The sequence below is a fragment of the Equus asinus genome, chromosome 27, assembly GCF_041296235.1.
Source record: "Equus asinus isolate D_3611 breed Donkey chromosome 27, EquAss-T2T_v2, whole genome shotgun sequence".
NCBI lineage: Eukaryota > Metazoa > Chordata > Mammalia > Perissodactyla > Equidae > Equus > Equus asinus.
Window position 1 is genome coordinate 37410642 of NC_091816.1, and position 19382 is coordinate 37430023.

A 19382-nucleotide genomic window follows, 5' to 3' on the forward strand; every position below is an offset into this window, starting at 1 on the left:
TGATGTACGTATACATTGTCAAATCACCACCACGATCAAGGTATTGAACAGATCCATCATCTCACAGAGTTACCATTTTCTTTCTTTCTTAAGGTTTAAGTGGATATTTATTTAGAAAGAAATCAGTGTCTTTGTTACCATATTGGTAGGCCTCATGGAACCCTGAACTGCAATTTTGGGAAGAAATTCCATTCTCTTGACTAGATTAAATGGAGACTACATTGTTGTAAAAATACCGCCAGTTGACTTGAACACAGAACTAGAAAAGAAGTAAGTTCTCAGAAAAAAAATTATAGTTAGCGTTGTATAGAAGGACGTGGAAATGAAGCCTCAGGAAAATAGATCCAAAAATGGAATAAGTCGCATATCTGGAAAGAACAGCATCCGCCATGTCGCCGGCTGTGAGCAGGACAGGGCTGCAATGTTTTTACACGTAAAGGACTCTGAGGTCCCTGACGGCAGGAGTGGAGAGCCTGGGAGAGGCAGAGCTGTAAACGCGAGCTGGGCCCGGCTCCCTGGGCCTGGGAAGATGGCTGAGAAGCACTGACAGTTGACCATGGGATCTTAGCGCCCAAAAGGGACAGGATCAGAAGCTGCAGGTCAGCCCTACACACCTATTGGAATGGTCAAAATCCAAAACACTGACAACGCTGAACGCCAGCGAGGATGTGGAGCAGCAGGAACACTCATTCGTTGCTGGCGGGAACACAGAATGGGGCAGCCACTTGAGAAGACTGTTAGTGGTTTCTTGAAAAACTAAACATACTCTTATCATACAATCCAGCAGTCAGGCTCCTTGGTATTTACTGAAAGGAGCTGAACACTTACACCCACAGGAAAACCTACACACAGATATTTACAGCAGCTTTATTCATAATGGCCAAAACTTAGAAGCAACCAAGACGTCCTTCATTCACTAGGTGGATGGATAAACAAACTATGCTCCATCCAGCCAATAGAACAGTGTTCAGTGCTAAAAAGAAATGAGCCTTCAAGACATGAAAAGACATGGAAGAAACAAATGCATGTTACTAAGTGAAAGAAGCCAAGCTGAAAAGGCTACAGACTGTGATTCCAACCACGTGACATTCTGAGAAAGGGAATACTATAGTGACAGCAAAAAGATCAATGGTTGCCACAGGGTGGGGGTGGGAGATGAAGAGGTGGAGCTCAGAGGATTTCAGGGCAGTGAAACTACTCCATGTGATTCTGTAATGGTGGACATGTGTCATTAATTTGTCCAAACCCACAGAATGCACAACACCCAGAGTGAACCCTAATGTGAACATGCACTCTGGGTGATGATGACATGTTACTGTAGGTTCATCGGTTGTGACAAATGCACCGTCTGGGGGGTGTTGATAGTGGGGAGGCTGTGCACGTGTAGGGATAGGGTATATGGGAATTCTCTGTGCCGTCCGCTCAATTTTGTTGTAAACCTAAAACTGCTCTAGAAAAATAAATCATTTTTAAAAAAAGAAAAAGACGTAGGTCTCTGGAAGGAGGGAATTTTAACAGAGCCCCCTGCTAAGGCCACCAGCCCAGAAAGGCTGCGGTCTCGCTGACGGGGGCTGGAGCAGACACCGTGCCGGCCCAGGAGGACCGCCAGGCTCCAGGTGGGAAAAGAACATCCCTGAAGGTTGGGTGAGGCGGATGGAAGTTTGTAGCTTTCAATGCTTGTATTAACAAGGAAGATAGATTGAAAATTCAGAAGTAGGCATCCCCAGGGAAGGAGGGAAGAAGCACCCCAGAGGGAGGCCATGAGAGGAGAAGGAAAGCAGCTATAAAAAGGACAGCAGAACTCACAGACTCGAGACAGAGAAACCAGAGAGGGTGAGCACAGCAAACGCTGGTCTTCAAACAGGAATAAATAAGGGAATCGACAAATATTTGGTAATATAATCGGAAAATACCTGGCCCAAAATACTAATAAGTGTGGGAATTTAACTACAGGGAGAATATAAAGTTGCTAATGCACAAGACAATACTTTGGAAATTCAATCATAATGAGTTTGACAAACCTGTTCAAAATGAACATTTTTAAAATAAAACAAAATAGTCTCAAAATAAATAAAAAGATTGAACAGTCCTAAAACCTTTTATAAAAGCAAATCACAGGGGCCGGCCTGGTGGTGTAGTGGTTAAGTTCATGTGCTCCGCTTTGGCGACCCTGGTTTCACAGGTTCAGATCCCAGGCGCAGACCTAGCATTGCTCGTCAAGCCACACTGTGGTGGCGTCCCACACAAAATAGAGGAAGTTTGGTACAGACGTTAGCTCAGAGCCAATCTTACTCACCAAAAAAAAAAAAAAAGCAAATCACAAAAGAACATAAGAACATAAGCTCTAATGACATCACAAGTTGTTTCTACCAAATTTTCAAGGAAGACATAGTCCATGGTTGATACTGAAACCAGAGACAGTAGCAGAACCTTAATCACAGCAGATATAAATGCAAACATTCCCAAGAAAATACTTGCAATTAATCCAATGTTTATTAATAAATACATTATGACCAAGAAATGCTCATTTCAGGATGACAAGAATGGCTTAATGTTAGAACATCCATGAATAGAATTCAACGCACTAACTAAAAGAGGACATAAGAAGATAAGGAATGTGGTAGATGCAGATAAAATATTGACAAAATTAAGCAACCACTTGTGGTCTTAGAGCTGACACAAACAACTCTTAGCAACTAGGAGTGGAAAGGAATTTCGTTAACTTGACAGGTGGTATCTATCAGAAACATACCAAGAGCGTCATTGTAGCCAAACATTAGAAAGATGGATCCAGTGGAGTTGCTGCTGCCCCTTCTCCTCTTCAACATTGTACTGGAGATTTTAGCCTGCAAATGCTAAAATAAAAAAAGAGAGAAAAATAAAACTTGGGAGAATCATGAAGGAAGAAAGGAAATTGCTATTTGTAGGCAACACAGAAAATCAAAGGAAATGTGCAGATGGTTAGAATGACAGAGGGAAGCAATTATAATGACATGCCATTTTGTAGCCATCAGCCATATCATGTCATATCGTATCAAATGTTTACGAGAACATGGAGCAACGGGAACTCCATATGCTGGTGATCACAGCATAAGTTTAATAACCATTTCAGAGAGCAATTTGACCATAGCTAGTAAAGTTGATGGTGCATACTCCCTAGGATCCAGCAATTCCACTTTTATAAATATGCACAAAGATATATTATTAAAGATGTTCATGGAACACGATTTACAATATCAGAAATTAGAAACAACCTAATTATTTCTCAGCAGGAAAACATAGAACTATATAGATAAAGAAGAAGAAGAGGCAAGAGAATTTTACACACCAGCTTTAGGACAGCAGTTAATTCTGGAGTGGAAGAGAGAAAAAGATGGTTAGTAAGCTTTAACTACATCCAACATTTAAGTGCATGTGTGTTCACACACCTGTGCCTCATACGCAATTTTCTGAAGTGTTCTAGGTGTTCTAAATTTTTTGTTATAAAACTATAAAACTGAGGGGCCGGCCCAGTGGCACAGCAGTTCAGTTCGCATGTTCTGCTTTGGCGGCCTGGGGTTCGCCAGTTCAGATCCCGGGTGCGGGCATGGCACTGCTTGTCAAGCCATGCTGTGGTAGGCATCCCACATATAAAGTAGAGGAAGATGTGCACGGATGTTAGCTCAGGACCAGTCTTCCTTAGCAAAAAGAGGAGGATTGGCAACAGTTAGCTCAAAGTTAATCTTCTTCCAAAAAAAATTTAAAAAATAAAAAACAGTCACTCTGTGTCAGTAGACGGCAGCTTTGAGGGGACCTTGAAGGTGCCCCACCCACCCAATAGAGAAGACTCCCGTCCCAAGGCCCAGACCACCTGTTATAGGGAGCACCACGGCCCCACCTACCTGCCGAGAGCAGGCCACGCCCACTTGTAGAAACAGGCCTCACCCACTGCTGGAGCAGCCCCTAAGGACCCTCTGTCCCTCAGGTCCCACAGAGCGGCCACTCGGGCTCCCACCACCAGGATGCAGTGCCTGTCCCAGCTACAAGGCCCACACCGGGCCTCAGCTCACAGCTGCTCATCCAGAGCTTTGAGCCGTCTGGTGCCAGAATCCTCAGATGACAGTCTTATTTCTTTCCTGGATTCTAAACCCCCTGCATGCATGTCCCAGCCCCTTTTGCTGTCCCCACCATCCTGACACAAACTGGCGTTTAATCAAAAGTGCTTAGAAGCACTCTGCCTAATTAATAAACACTGCGGCTGGCCCTCAGGCGTGCTCCACCCTTTCTGAGTCTGCCTCCTGCAGGTTGCAGGTGAGTTCAAAGGTGAGATGTTTCCTAGTTTCTCACCTGGTGGGGCTCGAGGTCAGCCTGCCTTTACCGTTATGGTGACCACTTCCTTTAAAGATTCTTAACTGTTCAATTAGGATATGAGAAGAAAGCTAGGGGGTGGACAGTGGTGGCTGCTGTTACAACCTGGGTGTCAACACTGGTTGGGGAGCGCAGGCTGTCACTAACCAAGAAGCCAGCTCTGCTGGGGTGAGGATTCCACACTGTCTGGGTGCAGAAGGCAGGGAGGCACAGGTGTGTTTACTCCCCGCCCACCTTGGGCTGGCACAGCGCCTTCCACCCTCGGAGCATCCAAAGGTTAGCAGCTGAGGTCTTGAACCGACTCTCAAAATAAGACACAGAAATTCTGACATCCTAAAATCTGAGAAGTACTTAAGGAAACCTTTGAACCACCTGATCCTAACCAAAAGTGAAAAATCCCAATCTTATTGGAAAGTCCCACAAAACAGACAAGAGGGGAACTCCATTGACGGGTGGGCATAGGGTCAGAGTAGGGTGGGGGTGAAGCTGGTGAAATCCCTTTGGCTTGTGAATGGAGCTCAGTTGGAGAGCTGCTGATCCTCCTTTTACAGATAGGGAAACTGAGGCACAGAGAGAGAAACACGGTTCATCCAAGGTTGCACAGCTAGTTTCCAACAGAGCCAGGACTAAAGCTGACTTCTGTGTTCCTCCCTCTGCAGTCTGTGTTAATCACCTTCTCACAGCAAATATTAAATGAAAGAAATGATGTTTATGTCACTGGAGAAGTAGGCTAGCATCTTTAATAAAATAAAAGCAGATAAAATAACGTGGATGGTGAGTGACAGTTGCAGTAGGATCGGACCTGACGAGAAAGAAGCTGAAGGGCAAATGGGATGTTCCTTTTGGTGTCATAAAGCTGAATTTGGGATTGTTTATTTTCATTTTAATTTTTAATACACTCTTTTCCCATATCCCTTTAATGTACCTCTTTTATATCCTCCCTTTGTTTAAAAAATAGCATCATAATTCTACAGATAAAATGATGTTTGAATGGATTTTAATCCATTTTTAAGCCAGTGAAAAATGAGACCATTATATGTAATCTTTCATTCCATTCATTATTTAACTGTACCTCAATTAAAATACAAGAATAGATTCACAAAGTGAGCCCTGTTTGTTCACTATAAGATGAAGGAGTTCGTCATGCCTACCAGAAGCGTCTTCTCCCAAATATCCATAATGAAGAAGTCTTCTAAAAAATCGAGGAGCAGAATGACCATCGGAAGACACTCAAGGACGAACAAGGGCGCCTGGGTGAACACGGCCCCCTGAGGATCCAGAAACTCCTCAGATTCAGACCCTACCTCACCGTCTGAGAGCTCTGCGGCTTAATGTGAAAAATTTCGATGCTGTAATTTACTGCGTTGAAAAATGAAAGAGCCTGCTGCGTTTGACATGCCTCTTTGAAACATGGAATATTTAAAATTCATACCCTAAACTTAATGTATAGATAGATCACATATTTTTATGACTCCCCTGATGTAATAAGAGCCTTGTAACACCTCACAAGGTATGCTTTATTCCTTCTAATGTGTATCATGTGAAGATTAAGAGGCTATATTATTGCCTTCAAAATGACCTGCTATTTCCTGGAAACAGTAATTTGCCGGACCTGTCCTTGTCACTGGGGTAAGTAGAATGCCTTTAATAATCTTCCGTTCTCTAAGTGATGTGTTTGTTTCAAGAAGATGGATCTGGTTTGGCCGCACGGGCGTAAGTTCCGTGTCTGTTCTCTGAGTGCCATCTAGAGGTTTCCCGGGGCTTCAAACACAAGGAAGCCACTTGGAAGACTTCCCCCATATTCATTTAATTTAGTGGTAAGATTTTTTTTTTAAGGCTGAGAATTAATACCCCTAAGGGTACGATTATCTTATAACTCCTCGCAGGAACGGAAGGAAACTCAGCTGGGAAGACAGCATGCAAGTAAAAGGACTGAGCCTGGGTCTGGGGCCAGTTGTGCACTGAAAACAAAGAAAACCATTTAATGCTCTCTAATATCCGCTGGCATTCATTAGAGCTTAAAACTCAACGTCCCTGAGAAGCTGGTCTTGGAAAGCCTTCAATACTGAGTTTCTTTTCTAACGAACAAGGTGTGCATCAAAGGTGATGTGAGGCAAGCAAAAGCTTAAAAAGAAACTCTGGGGGCAGCCCATCCTTTCAGCCATGTGGTCTCAGGAAAAGGTGCAGAGGCTTCAGTGTGACCGGCCGCCATCCTGTCCACCTGCCCACCCACCGGTGGCCACACTGTGTGCTCTGAGCTGCAGCCAGAGAGGCAAAGGCGACATGGGAATCCTTGTGGCCTCAGCTGAAACCGATTGAAGAGATCGTAGATGGCCAGGCTGGGTATTTAAAGTTGAACTGCCTCGTGTGTATTTGTGGGACGTGCGTGGCAAAATCAAATAAATATAAAACTGGTGTGGGTAACCACGCAGTACGGGAGTGAGGAAGGTTGTCTGTAGTTTTGTTTGAACGTAGGTGATGGAGGGAGATGCTTTGACTGGTCTTATTATTTTAATTATTGCCACTAATGCATCGAAAATTAGTTCTACTGCCGGGGGGAAAACCACAGTTTTGCAGGAAATGAGGTACAATCATCCCTTTCCGATGGCCTTATTTTTAAAAGTGAACTTTTAGATTGTAAATTAAAGACAGAAAGGAAAATATCCATCAGTAGCTCTGCAGCTATGCACAAGTGATGTGTGAAGGATGAGAAGAGAGACTGCCTCATGGAAGATAAATGGTAAAGAGGAGCCTAAAATTTAAACGAAATCACAGAAAAGATGGCTGAGAAAAAGCAACAAGTTATGGATAAGGAAAAAGAGAAAAATAATCTGGGTTAAAAATATTAATACTTGTCACAACAGTTATTATTATAGCAAAGATTTATGTGGCGCTTGCTGTCTACACTGCACTATTCTAGGCACTTAGCTGTACTCGTTATAGGACCACTAATCTCACCAGTTTTCCCATGGAGCCCTAGGGGACAGGTCTTATTATTATCCCAATTTTACGGCTGAGGACTGAGGCACCCAGAGAGTCTGTGATTGTCCCCGGGTCCTGGTGCCCAAATGACAGAGCCAGTGTTTGAACCTCAAAGCCCCGCTGAAGCCCTACTCCGGTGTCCAATAAGGACAGCCTAAATAGGGACAAGGAGTATCATGGGGGTAGAGGGTTAGGGAAAAGGAGAGAGGGAGGAGAGAGGGAGAAGAAGAGGGATCCTATTTCTTGAAAAATAAACTAACCAGTATTCAACACCAGGCTGTGTGCGGCTTGGGGGGTGCTGCGACAGGCTGGTCACTGTGACTGGGCTGGGTTGGCCACTTGGTGCTGACTGAAGTTACACACTGACCTCCCACAGGAACTCCCATCGTCCTTGATGGTTACCCTTCAGAGGCTTGCTCCTGGTCCTTGAGAAAGACAGTCCTGGGTGATAAAACTGGCAAGTGGCTGTGAGAAGATTTACATCTGTCTCAAAGACAGTTGAAGGCTCGAGCCGGGAAGACACCCGTCTAACATTTAATCAGGCTGAGGGCAATGGTAAGGTGGTCTTGGTCAGAGTCTAGAAATTTCCAGACATCTTAAAGAGAAGGCATTTTGGAGCTAGTGGGACATCAGCTGACCACTGCAGAGAGAATCTGTCCAGGTGTGTGAGAACAAAAAGTGGCGGGTGTTTGGACTCTTTAGTGTTGACTCAGGACTCACTTCTCCAATCCCTAAAAAGAAAGATGAGCCAATGACAGGTCCTGCAAAGTCCTGCATTCATCTCCAACCCCCTTCATCATCTCCCTCCCCCTTCATCATCTCCTTCCCCCTTCATCATCTCCATCCCCCTTCATCATCTCCTTCCCCCTTCATCATCTCCATCCCCCTTCATCATCTCCTTCCCCCTTCATCATCTCCATCCCCCTTCATCATCTCCTTCCCCCTTCATCATCTCCATCCCCCTTCATCATCTCCTTCCCCCTTCATCATCTCCATCCCCCTTCATCATCTCCATCCCCCTTCATCATCTCCATCCCCCTTCATCATCTCCATCCCCCTTCATCATCTCCATCCCCCTTCAACATCTCCATCCCCCTTCAACATCTCCATCCCCCTTCATCATCTCCATTCCACTTCCTCTCTATTCCCCTTCATCATCTCCATCCCCCTTCATCATCTCCATCCCCCTTCATCATCTCCATCCCCCTTCATCATCTCCTTCACCCTTCATCATCTCCATCCCCCTTCATCATCTCCATCCCCCTTCATCATCTCCATCCCCCTTCATCATCTCCATCCCCCTTCATCATCTCCATCCCCCTTCATCATCTCCATTCCACTTCCTCTCTATTCCCCTTCATCATCTGCTTCCCCCTTCATCATCTCCATCACCCTTCATCATCTCCATTCACCTTAATCTTTCCCATTCTCTTTCTTCTCCATTGCCCTTCGTTATCTCCATTCCCCTTGAGAAAAGGACGGGAGAACCACGTAAGTCTGAGTGGTAATGGATGGCCCCACTCATGTGAGAACTGAGAACACAGTAGCACCGACCTGCCTTTCAGCTGGGATTGAGAGAACAGAACGAAAGGAGTCCCTTCTCACATTGTAAATGCAGCACTTCAAGGTCTTTAGAAACCCATGGAAATGCTAATATCTCTCAAGGACTAACCTGGAACCTGGAATGTAAGAGAAGACTCTCTATGAAATAGTGTGGAAGCCTTAACTTTGTCCTGATTGATGCACATATAAACCTACCTTCAGTTAGTTCAAAAATAGCTTGAATCAATTTTTTTAAAAAACAATTTTATAACAAACATCCCCCACTAGTGGAACACTGTCAGTACTTTTTGTCACAAATCTGCATCTCTTCATTTATTTAATGCCATCATTATTGAGAGTGCACTTTTTATGAAATTTAATTTCTATATTTATTTATGATTTTTAATTTTCTAAGTCATTAATGTTCTGATGTGGATTCCCACTGCAGACTCCTGGTTAAAACTTCTGAAATGGGTTAAAACATTTTGTAGAAAAAAAATACATGTTTTACTGAAAGCAGCACATTTATCACCCACTGAACGAGGTGGACTATGACATTTCACCTCTATCAATGGCATCTGTTCACACTCTGGGCCATGGAAGTAAATATCTAGAATGGGCCTCCATTTCCCAAAACTGCGATGCAGTATCAGGAATAGGGTGAATTTTAATGTTTGTCCTTTTCAAAGTAGCACATTCTTTTGTAAAGGACATAAGTTCCCGTCTGTTTCTCTGCAGAGCATCTCGGTGTTCAGGGTTCGTGTGACATAAGGTGAGGTGTGCTGAATACTGCAAAATGGGTGATCCCTCCCCGATCCTGGGCGTTCTGCCTTGCAGAAAGTTCTCCTGGGACCAATCCTCCCTCTACATTTGGGAAAAAAAACAGGGCTCCCAGAAGGGAATCTCCAACCCTTCTCTAATCTCACAAATTTCTTTCTGGCTGGGACTGAGAGTAGTGACGTGAAAATGAATGAGGTGGTTTCAAAATTATTTCTTAAAAATAGGATGTGGACAGTCTTAATTTTTTACTTTTAGAAGACACAAAATCTTTATTTCCCACATGAGTTTAACATGTTAACACATTTTCCCCCCATTTTTATGGAGATACAATTGACATATGAAGTAGTGTAAGTTTAAGGTGTACAAGATGATGATTTGATATGCATATATACTACAAAGTGATTACCACATAAGGTTAGTTAAGACAGCCTTCGCCTCACATAATTACCACTGTGTGTGTGTGTGTGTGTGTGTGTGTGTGTGTGTGTGTGTTGAGAACACTTAAGATCTACTCTCTTAGCAACCCTCAGGTATACAATCCAGCATTGTTAACTATAGTCACCATGCTGTACATTAGACCTCCAGAACTTGCTCATCTTAATAGCTAGAAATTTATACCCTTTGACCAACAACTCCCCATTTTCCCCAACCTCCAGCTCCTGGCAACAACCCTTCTACTCTCTGTTTCTATGCATTTAGCCTTTATTAGATTCCACGTATAAGTCAGATCATACCGTATTTGTATTTCTCTGTCTGACTTATCTCATTTAGCATAACGCCTTCAAGGTTCATCCGTGTTTTGCAAAAGTAAGGATTTCCTTCTTTCTCATGGCTGAATAATTTTCCATTGTATATATATACCACGTCTTCCTTATCCATTCATCCATGCACAGACAGTTTGTTTCTATATCTTGACTATTGTGAATAATGCTGCAATGAAGAGCAAGGTGCAGAGATCTCTTCAAGATAGTGATTTCATTTCCTTCAGATAGATACTCGGAAGCATTATCACATCCTTTGAGTGATAGGGAGCTAGCAAGAATACTTAAGCTGCTATACGCGTATTAGCTCTTGTCTCAGTTTTGGAAGCTGATGACTGGCAACATTACTAGTTTGATGAAGCCAAATTTTTATGAATGCTGAGTCATATTTCAATTATTTACATTCCCATATGCTCAACCTATTTTCCTCTCAGGCTCAGAGTCTCAGAGCCTCCTTCCATGGTTGATTTATATTAATTTGTGTCTATTCTCACACGACCGCCATAGAAACTGTTGAACTGATAGACATTTTTAACAGATGGTTGATTTATTTAAAAAGCCCCACTTCCACCTCTAACCACCACATTTCGTAATCATCTGAATCCAAAATTCACTCTTGGTATCACCGAGCTATCAGAACACACATCACACTCCCTCATAAAAGGCATCATCTCCTCCATTTTTGTAGTTAAAAGAAAACAAGGCACAAAGAGTCCAAGTGAGTTGCCCCTAATAAAAAAGCTGGCCAGTCACTGAGCTGGGATTCAGTGCAGGACCCTGGGCCACCACAAACTTTGTTTTTACAGGGGGTTGAAGTGAGCTGACGCCTATGGTTGTGAAACAGAAGGAAGACTGTATCTTCCTGTATCTTCAGTCATGAGCTGTTCATGCTGCAGCAAGGAGCAAAAATGAACACACATAGGAACCTTGACGTGAGCATTCTCCAGGGACAGAGGTCACCACAAACTTCAGATTACCAGTGGGAAAGCACACACCAAATTCCAGTCTGTGGATGCTGAAAGTGAGAGAGAGGAAGCCACAGAGACTGTGAAGAAGGAGCAGAGGTGGGAGATGGAGGTGACGCACAGACAAGATCACCCCCAAAACGGAAATCCCACACTAAGCACCAAATCCCGAACAAGTCATTCCAGCTGAATTTGGACAATTTGGGCCTAAGAATAAATAAGGACAGTAAAATGTCACAATCCCTTGTGACATAAGAAAATCCATAAGCCTAGTCTGATGATGGATAAATATAGATCTTCACATAGATGTAAAAATCGATATAGATGAAGAAATACATGGATGAGTGATGGCTAGAGAAGAGCAGAATGCTGAATGAGAAACGTGGAGGGTGCTGCTGTCAGAAACGTCATCCTTTAAGGCATTAGAGCAAAGCTCGATTCAGACGAGAACTATCAATGGATGCCACACCTAGGTGGGAAGGTGAGGAGAAGCAGGATGTTTCCATGACCTTGTGGTGTCTCCCCAGGGCCTATGAGCAACAAGGGGACAGATAGTCACCATGCAGTGTCGAATGGAGAAGCCTGACCACTCTCATCATGGGCTGAAATTAACATCACCATGAAGAACAGATGGCATTGTGTGCTTCTGAATGGGCCGCCTGGAAGGACAGCACACCACCGTTGCAGTGTGATGGGTAGTTTATGTGTCAACTTTCTGGGGCTAAGGAGTGCCCAGAGAGCTGCTAAAGCTATTTCTCAGTGTGTCTGTGAGGGTGTCTCTGGAAGAGATTAGCGTTTGCATTGGTGGCTGAGTAGAGAAGATCTGCCCTGCCCGGTGAGGTGGGCATCCTCCAATCCACTGAGAGCCTGAATATAACAAAAATGTGGAGGAAGGGTGAATTCCCTCTCTCTGCTTGAGCTGACACATCCATCCTCTGCCCTCGGACGTCAAAGCTTCGGGTTCTCAGGCTTTTCGACTTATATGGAGACTCAGACCATCAGCTCTCCTCCCTCACCCCCAACTCTCTGGCCTTTGGATCCAGGCTGAGTTTTACCAGTGGCTTCTTGGGTCTCCAGTTGGCAGACAACAGAGGGGGAACTTCTTGGCCCCCATAACTACATGACCAATTCCTGTGAGAAATCTCCTCTTATGTCTATCATCTGTCTATCTATCTATCTATATCCTATTGGTTCTGTTTCTCTAGAGAACTCTGACTAACCCAAACAGTAACACGACCAGGGATGCGTGGCTTGAATTTAATCATGAGGAAACATCGCAAACCCAGATGGGGAAATACTCCATAAAATAACTGACCTGTACTCTTCAAGATTTACAGTGTAATTAAAGACAAAGAAGGGCTGAGGAACTGTCCCAGATTTGAGGAAAGTCAAAAGATGCAACAACTAAATGCAGCACATGGTCCTGGCCTGGATCCTGGACTCGGGGGAACACCATCCAGAGGATGTTACTGGGTGACCGGCAAGGTTAGGGGATGGTTATGGATGAAAGTGCTGTGTCAAAGGTCAGTTCCCTTTGTTTGATAACTGCTCTATGGCAGTGTGAGAGAAGACCTTGTTCTTGAGAAACTTGAACCAAAGTGTTAGGGGGCAGAGAGTGTGACATATACAACATATGAAATGGACTCTCACGTGGTTCTGAAATTAAATACGTTCTTTTTCACACAATCAGTACCTCAGCCAACTGCTTTGTACTTCTCAGAGCGTTTTCGATTCTGGAATCTGCGTCATCTCACCGCTGTGACATGAACGCGCCTTCAGGTGGAGGATGGCAGGCTCACAGAGACCCGGCGGCTTCCCCTAGCTGAGCGATGAGCTCTAACCACCTCCCGCTTCTTGGTCCTAAGTCAGTGCTTCCTCCCAACACAGGGATGGACTCTACAGAGTGAAGGGTAGACAGCACTTCCTCAGAGAGAGGAGAAGCCCAGGGTTTCCTAGATGACCTAGATATCTTTCCCAGGTACTTAGTTCCTCACATCCCACCTCCCAGGGAGTAATTGATAATCATAGTGACATTACCTATGTGGCAAGATATCTGCATAAATACAGCAGGGGAAAGGTGTGCAATATGTGATTAAAAAAATATTAAATGACCCCCAGCGCCCAGACCTTGGCTTCTAAATCCCATTCTCCAATAAAAGGGTCCAGGAGTCCTTGGAGAAATGGCTGAGTCTGGGTAGGGAAAAGGCAAGACGAGCCTGGAGTGTCCGGCAGTGTGAGAGATAAGGACGTGCTGGAAAAGCAACGGCAGAAGGACCCAGAGTAGCCCCAGAAGAACGCCCAAGGGCCAACGCTGGAACCATCTGGGCAACAAAAGAAAGAGCAGAGTATTGGATTGTAACCCAAAGTTATAATCAGAATGTGACTAGAAGGGCACCTCCCTGCTGGGGTCTGCCTCCCAAAAGCCCAGAGCCCCCGTCTAATCAAGGGAAGACAGAGACTGCCACAGACCAGAGGGAACTGGTCAGAAGTGACAACTAACGCAACGTGGTGTCCTGATGGGATCCTGGGGCGGAGAGGGCACCAAGGGGCAACCCAGGGAAATCCAATGCCATCTGGAGCTGAGTTAATAGTTAACATACCAACGTCAGTCCCTTTGTTTTGGCAAAGGTACCACGGAATTGCACTATGTTAACAATGGGAAACATTGCATGGGAGGTACATGGGAACCTCTGCACGGTTTTTGCATCTTTTCTGTAAACCTAAAATTATTCAAAAATAAAAAGCATATTTTAAAAATATAAGTCAAAACTATGTAGACAGTAAAGAGATCAGTTGCCAGGGTTGTGGGGAGGGAGAGATGAAAAGGCGGAGGGCAGAGGGTTCCTAGGGCAGCGAAACTACTCTGTGTGATACTGTAATGGTGGATGCATGTCAGTATAGATTTGTCCAAACCCAGAGAATGTTCGACACCGAGAGTGAACTCTGATTTAAACTGGGGACTGTGGGTGAAGATGACGTGTCAATAAAGGTACATCAATTGTAACAAATGTGCCATCTGCTGGGATGTTGATAAAGGGGAGGCTGTGCATCTTAGGGGGTCAGGCGGTCTATGGGAAATCTGTGTATCTTCCTCTGAATTTTGCCATGAACCTAAAAAGTAAAGTCTACTTAAAAAAATTATATGGCTTTAAAAAATTCACAACCAGTTCATTCTTTCCCATGAACCACGATTACTAAACAAAAATGACGACTTAAACTGGAAAATGAGTGAGTTCTGATTAACTAAATAAAGGTCAAATATAGAAAAATCAGTCTAGGCTTTCCCTTGCCAAGAGAGTTTTTAGATATACTCTCCGCTATGCAATAATAACAAACTCAGCTAAAGTTTACCTGCACAACAGAGAAGGTAAAAATAATTTTAAAAATTCTTGCTGATGCCCGCTTTACCTGCTATGGAAACCTGCTCAGCTGGCTGGTATTATTAGGGACATATTTAAATTTCGTGAGTTCTTTTATTACCTTAGGAAAATATAACACAATATCCTAGAGTTGGGATTGACCTTAATGATGCAGAGAGAGAAAATATTCTGAACTATCAAAGCTTTTCCTGTTATATAGCAATATGTTTCATATAAAACTAAAATATTGAGATGGCATTTTTGTGCCAGAGGAATCTCAGCCGCTTTCCAAAAAAGGAAGAAAAAGTTCAAAGAAAGGGTATGTTCATCCTCTGCCCTCTTTTTAACCTCGCCGAGAGACCTTCTGCAGTCAGCCAAGGTTTAACTTTCCCTCTGTGACTACTACAGCGATCATTTCGAATGAGTGTTTCCTTTCTTTTGAAGTCCCTTACTAGCCAATTAGCACACTGAAAAAGAACAGAGCCATTTATGCATTTCGGTTTCCTCAACTGAGATTTCTAGATTCACCATCCCCACTTGGCATTTCTAAGCCTGCACAAGCTGGACAGCTTCTCTGGCATTATGCCCTTCTGGGTCCTCTCCTGGCCAGGTTCAGGTGCCTGTCACCCAGCCCTCAGGCATCAGGCAGTGGGAGGGAGCTCTACCTCTAGTGGGGTTGACCGTCCCGGGCTCTCAGGGTTGTGGGCACATTGTTTGCACGCTACCAGCTGTGAAACTGCACAATCATCCATAATGAAACGAGCCAGAAGTGTAAGAAGATGTCAGTAGGTACGATTCGCAACAGGAAAGCCACAACCAGTTGCCTTTTCAAGTTTTATTAGTCTGAAGCAAGAGAAAACTGAGCATAACCAACTAACACATGCTTAAACGGCTCTACAACCATGATTTCAGAGCTGCTGGATCTCGTCAGCACCCAAGACTACAGCCGCCAGTGTGGACAGTGGCTTTGCACAGACCGCCAGGTGCCCATATCAGTGGCTGTCATCTTCCAGCCCATTCTCCCTCAAGAATGTGCAAACGAAGTTGTATAGCCTTATGGCAAACATTAGCTCTTCCCTTTCGATGGACATAAACTAATAGAACCAAATACCAAAATTAAAAGCACAATGCACGATCAATGATCTGGCCACACAGGACATTGCTCCGTCACCCCTTTGGAACAAGCACACAGCGTTCCGATGACTTTCAGGCATTTTTTTCCATCTCCAGGTAGCTACTCCCTTTATTGGGAGGCAGACGCTGGTATGAGCTTCGGCTTGGCCTGCTGGGGCGGCGACACGTCTGGGATCTTTTCCCCGTGTTTGTATACGCTGATGGTGACGTCAATCTTCTCACCCCCGTACTTGTTCTTGACGTTCATGCTGTACTTGCCGGAATCCTCGGAGGTCACCCCCTTGATGGTCAAGCTGACGTACTTGGCCTGCTCCACCTTGACGGAGAAGTGTTCGCTGAGCTCGATGTCCTTGTCATTCTTGAACCACACCACTTCGGGGTCAGGGTTTCCAAACACCGTGCAGGTCAGATTCAAGGTCTTCGAGAGGGACGGGTGGGCAGAGAGGGAGAGTTAGAAACCGAAAAGTCAGATTGCCTCTGAGTGGGATGGGCCCTCCCTCACACCCAGTTGTCTTTATCTGTCTTTCCCATCATTCATTTAGTGAACCCGCTCTTTATATATGTAAGCACCATGCTAGACACCAGGGATCGAAAAAGAGCAGGATGCAAAGAACTTCACAGTTTCATGTGGCAGCTCATGAGAAAAATCAATGGTAATTTTTTTCTATTTATTCTCAGCATTAATCCATGGCTTAAGTTAATTAAAGAATTTGAAGGTAAGCAAGCTCTACATTTGAGAGTAGATACGTTTAGCCTGTTTCTAAATTTCCTTTATATTCAGACATATGGATCCATTTTACCAATTTCTCTGGAAAACCCAGAGAGTATTTGTCTTGCAGTAAATCAGATGCAGCAAATGCATTGTTAACACTTCCTTAAAATGTACTTCCGGCCTATGAGAGAGTAACACTATTGCTAATTTCTCAATTACGTCTTTATTGTGAGATTCACGACTATTCTGCCTCCAACTCTAGGCTTTTTTTAGCACTAAAGAAAAAGTCTATAAATTTTTGTATTTTGGCTTAATAAAATTCTCTCAGGTACCCATGTCCCCATAACGTTGAGATAGAATCTCTGAAGTACCCCATTAGACATCAGTAATTCCACTGACAGGTAACAAATTAAAACCTCAATAAGTAGTTTCCATTATATGTTCCAAAATGACCTTAAAAAATGGAGCAGAGATTTTTTTTTTTTCATTTCACACTTGAAGAGAGTGGTTCCCACCTTCTTGAAGGTGGGTATGGGTGTGGCCCACCTGATCCCAGTCGATTATTCCTTTGAACACCCAGGACCAGGTGCATGAGAAGCAGGTGGCCGCACAGGCCTGGAAACAAGAGTTGCCGCAACACCTGCTTTGCGGTGCCTGAGTCACGCACATGGTTGCAAGGGGTCATTTGTGGATTCAGAAGATTAAACTCTCTATCCCTTGACCATACGAGGGTTATCAGAGGCAGCCTAAGCCAGGCAGGCAGTGGGTAGGGAGCTCCCAGCCCTCTGGAGGCTGAGCAACATGTAGCCCACTGTCCAGGTTCCCTGTGCTTGGCCCAATGGCCCAACAGCCCCACAGCTTCAGACTGGCCTGCGTTGTTGGAACCCCAGGCTGTCCTAACTGTGCCCAGCTGTCTGTCCTTACCTTGCCCTCCATTATGGTCACCACATCAGGTAAGCCACCAACCACCTTGCCACGATCTGTAAGGAGAAGGGGATTCAGGTGAGGTCACTGTCAACAGAGATGTCCCCAGGGAGAAGCCCCTGCTGGGCACCCTGGGGTGCAAAACGAGCACAGGGAGGACCTGGTGCTCTCCTGGCGAAGGCACACAAACAAGAAAGGTGTTTCCTGGGGGGATAAACCACTTGCCAAGGACACAGGGAGGAGGGCCCTGATGCTGCCCAGGGTAAGGTCGTGAAACGCAGTAGGGAGATGTGGAATGTGAGGGGCCCCCGAGAGGATGAACTCATCAAGGGCTCACCATGGAGCACACCGCAGTCTACGACTCAGCCAGGAAGCGGAGGGATCCAGGGCTTTGGAGAGCAGGATTTTGCAAGGGTGGTGTATTATATGTGTTTTTAATGATCACTATAATATGATGTTTGACACCTTAAAAATCCTTCCTGGCTGGGGAGAGACTGCCCCCCCAGTTACCAATCCTCAGAGACAGCAAAGGGCCCCAGCCAGTGGCCTGTCCTTGATGTGCCCACCAGCCACCCAGAGTCAGGCCCCTCTACCTGCCCTGCACCCAGGAGGCAAGATTTCTCCTCCTGAGTCATTCAGGGCTGGGTGCCAGGCAGCCAGGACCACCCTACAGCCCAAACCCCAAGGAAATTATTCCAACCAGCCAAACTGTCTCCTCTTGGGGCTGCCCCTGACTGACCGTCCCACAGAGAACATAGAACAAGTGGAGGAGGACGAGAGGAGAAAGGAGGCAGGTGGGTAAGCAGGAACTAGGCTGACCCGGCGGCTGGGCCGGGTGGCGTGGGACGTTTTTGCAGAATTAGGAGCATCCACGTGGAGAGGCGGAGTGGGGTGGTTTCAAGTCAGAGTGAGACAGATTGCGGTTCATTACTTAACATGCAAAATTAACACTCTAAAACATGGACCCTTTTGCCCCACCCTAAACAATACATTGTGTTTGTTATAATCCGACATGTACTTACTCTTCTCTGCAAAAGCCGCTGCCCTGAGAGGTAGGGGGGGGTGGAGGGGAGAGAAAGAGAGAGACGCAATTAAATGCCGTCAGCAAGGAGCATCACACGCTTCAGAGGTCCGCTCGAGAGGAGAGCAGCGGGGAGGATGAACACCTTGCTTCCTCCCAGCAGAACACATTCGGGATCTGAGGAACCATGTCCATAGATGGCTCCTGATGTCACCCATTGCCCACCGCCCACCTTGAGAGGGAAGATGTGGTCTTCCAGCTGCTAAAACCCCCAGAAAAGATGGCGTTCAAACTCGTAGGTTGGAGAGGGTTTTTTTCACCAAATTCACCAGATTGAATTGGAGATTTTTAGATACTTTTTACATGGTCAGTTTCTGATATATCTTAGTCATCTTTTCAACCAATATTTATTGAACAAACTACTGTGGGCCAACGACTGTTCTTAGTTTTGGATACTCTAAAACTCAGACTCATTTAAAAATCCCAATCATCCTTTAAAAAGTTGCTGTAGGCAATGGAATATGATTAAAAAGAAATGAGCTATCAAGCCATGAAAAGACATGGAGGAACTTAAATAACTAAGTGAAAGAAGCCACTCTGAGAAGGCCACACACTGCGTGCTTTCAACTACACGAGATTCTAGAAAAGGCAAAACTGTGGAGACAGTAAAAGAACTAGTGGTGCCCAGCGGTTGGAGGAGGGAAGAATGAACAGATGGAGCACAGAGGATTTTAGGGCAGTGAAACTACTCTGTATGGTGGATACGTGTCATTATACATTTATCCAAACCCGTAGAATGTACAACACCCAGAGTGAGCCCTAATGTAATCTATGGACTCTGGGTGATGATCACGT

The 19382-nt window shown here is 44.9% G+C and overlaps 1 protein-coding gene across 3 annotated transcripts in view; it reads right to left on the reverse strand.

The window, feature by feature from the left end:
* Positions 1-15556: 15556 nt before the first annotated feature.
* MYOM2 (myomesin 2) overlaps positions 15557-19382 on the reverse strand; it is a 93948-nt gene continuing 90122 nt past the window's right edge. For all 3 annotated transcript variants that reach the window (XM_014838822.3, XM_070500138.1, XM_070500139.1), the window contains 3 exons: positions 18529-18551; positions 17507-17562; positions 15557-16288 (listed from right to left, as the gene is read on the reverse strand). In XM_014838822.3, coding sequence (XP_014694308.3) covers positions 15980-16288; positions 17507-17562; positions 18529-18551 — 388 coding nt within the window. In that variant the 3' untranslated portion in view covers positions 15557-15979. The remainder of the gene's footprint in view (positions 16289-17506; positions 17563-18528; positions 18552-19382) is intronic.